This window comes from Hevea brasiliensis, chromosome 2 (genome assembly GCF_030052815.1).
Source record: "Hevea brasiliensis isolate MT/VB/25A 57/8 chromosome 2, ASM3005281v1, whole genome shotgun sequence".
In the NCBI taxonomy this organism is placed as follows: Eukaryota; Viridiplantae; Streptophyta; class Magnoliopsida; order Malpighiales; family Euphorbiaceae; genus Hevea; species Hevea brasiliensis.
This window is the reverse complement of record NC_079494.1, coordinates 115189791-115195860: the sequence shown is the minus strand read 5'-3', so window position 1 is coordinate 115195860 and position 6070 is coordinate 115189791. Positions and strand designations below refer to the sequence as shown.

The following is a 6070-nucleotide window of genomic DNA, read 5'->3' as shown; positions in this document are numbered from 1 at the left end:
CTCATGGTCATCTGAGTATCGCCGGTACCCACAAGAACGTCCAGATTTCCCCATTCAACTCCCCTCACATTTTCTCAAGACTCAAGGGCACTCATATTCTTCAAAAAGAAAAAGTTACCTGAACATCTTAAATAAAGCAACAGAATATTTATCAAGAGGAAACTATATCTGCTCACGGGCCGGTTTGGAATCAAAATCAGTTCAAACAAAATTGATCAAATTCAGTATTGAACTGACTTGGAACAGGCTGTTAGGTACAGAGCTAAACTAAATTTTTTCATTTTTAAAATATAAAATTTTTGAAAAAATTTCAACCATTAAAATTGATCAAAATCGAAATTCAATCATCAAAGGCTGATTTCATCCCCCAAACTGGATTATAACAGGCCCTGGCCAGCCCTTAGGAAAGCACTATGATCTTGCTCGAGTACTTATCCAGACATAAAACAGCATATAGAGGTGATGTGAACAACTTTCTTGATTAGACTAAACTTAAAACCATATTATTATCTCTGTTTTCATTTTTATCAATGCTTAACACAACAGTTTGCACTACAAGTGAAGAAATGCACTGCTTGTAAGAGTTTGAAACTCACAACACATTATGTTAACATAAATAATGCAATAGAGTTATCATGGCAATAGAGTTTTCTAAAATAATTTTGTTGAGATTGTGTATCAGCTCAAGTTCCCAATAGATGTTAGATTCACAAAACTTTGAAGCAAGGGAAAAATGCTAGAAGTAAAAAAGAAATTACAGAAATTTGAACTCATTCTCCAATGCCTGCATCTGCTATGCATGGGTAGATAGAGGGGGTGTTATCATGGAAACAATATTCTGGACGGCCACAAATCAGAATAATGCAAGCCAATATTTAGAATAAAAATACTCAAGTATGAAAATCCTCTTAAAGTTAGGAAATATAATTTTAAAATAGCTCAACCAATTCCCTACTATTTTAAAATTAATATTGCAAGAGTAATTAATTTTAATAAAAATTATAAAATGTACTCGTTGTATTAATTTCTAGTACATTTTATATTTATAAGAATTTAATTATTTCATTAATTATACGTTTTGATTTTAATTTAATTATATCACTTTATACATTATAAATAAAATAATAATTTAAATAAAATAGAGAACCATTTATAAACAAAACAAGTTTAAAATAATTGAATTTTATTTATTATGTTTAGCTATTAACTGGATGATAATCCATTTTTTATTAATCTCCCGTCTTTAAGTCAAGGATGTCCTCGTAATTTCCAACATATTTTTCTTTTTTTCTGTTTTTTTTTTCTTGTTCTCTTCTTCGCCTTCTTCTTTCCTGTAATAATTTAATAATTTTCATCAACTTTTATCTGCAACGACCTTCAAATCTCGTCGTCTTCTTCTTCTTCTTTAAATATATCGTCATTCATCAACCAGGTACACTTTCCTTTTTGTTTTCGTGCATTATTGAAATCCATGTTAGTTAATCGATATTGTGATGGCAACGTACATTGCGCTTCTTACTGATCATTTTGCCTTTAATCGATATTCATGGTTTTAGCCGTTCTTAATTTCTCGACATTAGTAGTTTTTAGCTTAGGCATAATGCAGATCGGGAATGTAATGCCATTGTGTCTATTTATCTCTCAATTACGTACAATTCACAATGAAATGCATTTTTTTCCCTGGACCACATATTGTGCAATTTTAAAACTGAATGTGGGTTTGCTTTCTCTAACATTAACAGTTTTGATTGTGCATTCAATTTATTGTTTCGTTTTTGTTTGTTGGTTCTAGCTTAAATTGTGCAGTTGGGTTGGATGATGATAGCTTTCTGATCTTAATTACAATTGTTATTGCTTGTTTGTTATTATGTTGTGCAATTAGGTTAGGTGTCTTTTTGTTTGGTTCGTATTCAGAGCTTGGGTTTCCTCACTTTGAAGGGTTTTTAATCATTTGACTCAACCACCCTTATTTATGAGGACTTTATTCCATTTATGATCATCAGCAGGTTTAGTTTTTATTTTAATTTTAGTTAAAGAGGATGGGGAGACAAACAAATAAAAGCGTTTGCTTACTGAATCTACCCTGATAATGCTCACTGGCTTTGTTTTAAATCATTTATGGAAGTTAAGCCTCCACGTTTTCAGGGTTTGTGAGTTCTCCTTTTCATTTCTTCTTCTTCTTCTTCTTCTTCTTCTTCTTCTTCTTCTTTTCTTAAAAAAAAGTTTTTGTTTATTTCTTATAAGCATCACTGTTGGTTTATCCATAATTGGCTTTTCCAATATTCATTTATTTTTGTCTCAGGGGTGTTTGTTGCTTTCTGCATTGAATTCAAGATGGGAACCTCAACTTTGCATATGGATGGTTGGAATATGTACCTTGTTGACCCATTAAAACTTCACCTTATTCACCTAGTTCAGAATCTCTTGCAATTCTAGAATGATTCTAGTGGAAATGGCTGCAAATGTCACTTCATTTGTTGAAGCATGGAAGAATCTGCAGGGTCTTATGAATGTTCTAAACTATGCAGCTTGTGAATTGTTTCTGAATTTTTTGCTGCTTATTAATGCTGTATTCTCATATCTTCTGACGAAATTTGCACATCATTGCAAGCTGCAAATACCTTGCATTTTGTGTTCCAGGCTTGATCATTTATTGGGCAATGAAAAGCCGGGATTTTATCGCAATCTACTGTGCAGCAACCATAGATCAGAAGTATCATCCTTGTTTTCTTGTCACATTCATGGCAAGCTTGCAGATGGCTGCGGTATGTGCGAGGAATGTCTGTTGTCATTTACCATGAAAAATAAGTCATACCCAGACATGCATAGGCTATTGATGGGTAAATTTGGGTATGATCTTAATGGTTATCGTTGCCAAAGTTCATTGCTGAACAGGGAATTTGTTCCTGGTTCTGTGGGGGTGATGTTGTGCGCATGTTGCAATAAGCCTTGGAGATCAAGACCCAATGCTGACAAATTATTTCTGCTAAAATCAACAAGCGGGATGACTATGCCTAGTATTTCTAGACCACGTCTTTTGACTCGCCAAGAGGGCTTAACGAAAATGAGGAAGAGATTTTATCAGTCAGCAGCATCCTGCCATCCTAGAAAAACTGTTTTTGATCCGTTGTCTCATGCAGGATACATGGAACTAAAATTTGCTTCTGCTTCTGATTCAGAATCCCAATTTTCTGATGATGATGAGGGTTGTAATATTTTTCCTGAAATAAAGGAGCCTAGGGAAGAATCTGAGATTCAACATGCTTCATGTATTGTACCTAACATACTGACGAATTGTATGGCCCCAAATGAGCTGACTTACAATTCCTATAAACCACAGATGCAGCTTGAGGTCAGAGAGTTCCAGGATGTGAAATGTTTTCAATATGATTCTAACATAGGTCGTGGTCTTGGTGATCTTAACTGTCAACAAGCTGATCAGAAAACCTATCCTTCTGTACCTGAGCTTATTTCATTGGATGATTTTCCTCCTTTGTCCAATGGGATGGAAGCCTCTGTTGCAGTATTAAAAGAGAAGTGTGAGCTCAAATTTCCTCCTCCAGAAAATTCCGATCCTTCCGCACTATCTGAGCTCATGTCTCTGGTTGATGCTCCTTCATCATTCAATGCTGTTGAAGGTACTTTTGAAGCATCACAATGGAAGTGTAAGTCTCCTTCTCTTTCCCTATGTGCTTATGTGGACTTTTATTTGATATTTAACTTATATCTTCATGTGGAATTGTTTCTAGCAGCAGTTGGCACAGGAACAGACAACATTAGAAACATTTCCTTCAACAAGCATGGGGAACTTTTTAAGTCAGTAGCTGCAACAGTGGAAGGAAGTGCTAAAAATGATCAGGTTGCTAATGAAGTGCCTAATATAAATCCAACTTACATGAATCAGAGTGATGTGTGGAAGTCTACAGTAAGTGATAAGGAAAATGAATCATCTGGTTTTGTGGCAGAGAAATCCACTCTGAAAGAACCTGAAAGAGTCGATGAAGACATGAAGTTGTTGCCTATAGAAAATACATCTGCTCAAGGGTTTGGTTTATCTTCAGACAAGACAATACCTGGCACTCAGGGTCACAAGGTTGAATTGCATATAAATGATGCTTCCCGCTCTGATGTAGTTTGGATGCTTCAGGACAAGGTCCCAATAGGGAGAACTGAATCTTCTGGTCTTGAATCTCTTGATGGAAGCCTTGTCAGTGAGATTGAAGGTGAAAATATTGTTGATCGATTAAACCGGCAAATTGAGTATGATAGAAGATGCATAAATGCTTTGTATAAGGAATTAGATGAAGAAAGAAGTGCTGCTGCTATTGCAGCAAATCAGGCAATGGCCATGATCACAAGGCTGCAGGAAGAGAAGGCAGCACTCCATATGGAGGCCTTGCAGTACCTAAGAATGATGGAAGAGCAAGCAGAGCATGATGTAGAGGCACTAGAAAAAGCTAATGATCTCTTGGCTGAAAAGGAGAAAGATATCCAAGACTTGGAAGCAGATTTAGAGTTTTTCAGGTTAAATTTCCCAGATGAGCCAGTGGAGACCATACCTGCAGAAAGTTATGGTTTGAAGGCTAAAAATCTAATTCTAGATGATACTAGCATATGGCATGCAACAGATATTGTCAATGCTTCTCCGACCTCAATATTTATGGAGGTCACAAACGACCAAGAAAATTCTATTGATGTCAGGTCTTCATGGTCAGAATTCGAAGAAGAGAAGTTATTCATTTCACAATGTCTAAAGGATTTGGAGAGGAAAATTTGCCAATTTGCTCAGCAGGAGGCTTCGACGGACATGTCTGACAGTCATTTTAACAAAACAGTAGATAGAGGAGTTAACAAGGGAGAGTCTCTTGAAATGGAGGAGACTCAAATAAATGGTGAGATGATAGAAAAGAGTTTATCAGTGCATAAGGATGTACCTGTGTCTAATGGAAGCCTTCCTGCCTATGAAAAGTCTAATGCTTCGATTGATGAAGATCAAATTACTGAGAATGAAAAGAATCATCTTCAGTTTTCCAATGGACAAAAATTCTCCGAGCAATATAAAGAAATTGATTTGTTCACTCTTGAAAATGAAATCTCAGACCTTAATGAAAGGCTGGAAGCACTTGAGAGGGATTGGAACTTCGTAGAGCATACTTTTAATTCTCTTCAAACTGGAAAAGAGGGGCTAAAGTATGTCCAAGAAATAGCTCATCAGCTACAAGAATTGCGAAAAACTGCTAGGAACAGACGCCAATCTCTTCCTTGAGATTACTTCCATTTTTATGAGGTTAGCATATTGACAGAGAAAAATAGCTTTTCCTGACATTTGTACTTTTAGAAATCAAACATCTCCATATGTGTATTATGCAATTGCAATGCCCTGTAATTTCTACTTGAAAATAATTCCACAGAACAGGTCTCAAAGTGAAAGCAATTTCAATTTGTGTGCATGTGTGTGTGAGAAAGAGAGAGAGAGCCAGCTTTCTTATGATCTTACTCTCCTCAGTCTTCAAGCCAGCTCAAGACCTTTAGAAGATCAAGTCAAGTGACAAGAAAAGCCGTCAATAATAACACTAAAATTCAAAGCTGTCAAGAAAAGTTGAGATGCTTGAAATGATTTTGAACAGGCAGAGTGAGCCCAAGATAATCACAATTTTCAGTAGTCATGCCTAGTTTTTGTTTTTTGTTTTCTGGAAGATTGCTTTTCTTTTATATTTCCATTAATTTCTCCTGTGCAACACTATGCAGTTTTTATGCATTCATTCGTCCTCTCTTTGTTGTTAATTTTATGGATGGTGCTGTATTTTAAGTAAAAATTGATATTATAACTCTTAAAACATAGTCATTCCATTTAGAAAATTATTTATGAGAAAACAATAATACTTACAATAATTAATATAAAATTAATAGAATTACTTTACTGTAAAATTTTTCAAATTTAGAAAAGTATAAATTAAAATGAAAGCCACAACCAAGGAATAAAAATTTTTTTTCTTCTTCTTTTCTTTCTTGTCATTAGATTTCATAGAGATTCACTATTCAGATTTAGAAAAATATCACTTTTTTTTTC

At 34.9% G+C, this 6070-nt stretch overlaps 1 protein-coding gene across 1 annotated transcript; it reads left to right on the top strand.

Moving 5' to 3' along the window:
- The first annotated feature begins 2437 nt into the window (after nt 1-2437).
- On the top strand, nt 2438-5448 carry LOC110648253 (myosin-binding protein 1). Its single transcript, XM_021802424.2, has 2 exons — nt 2438-3665; nt 3753-5448. The coding sequence occupies exons 1-2, from the start codon at nt 2438-2440 to the stop codon at nt 5264-5266; spliced, it is 2742 nt and encodes a 913-aa protein (XP_021658116.2). The 3' UTR covers nt 5267-5448.
- Nucleotides 5449-6070: the final 622 nt, after the last annotated feature.

Coding starts and splice junctions, on each gene's coding strand:
- LOC110648253 (XM_021802424.2), top strand. CDS start 2,438: ATGATTCTAGTGGAAATGGCTGCAAATGTCACTTCATTTGTTGAAGCA. Junction 3,666..3,752: donor TGAAGCATCACAATGGAAGT/GTAAGTCTCCTT, acceptor TGTTTCTAGCAG/CAGTTGGCACAGGAACAGAC.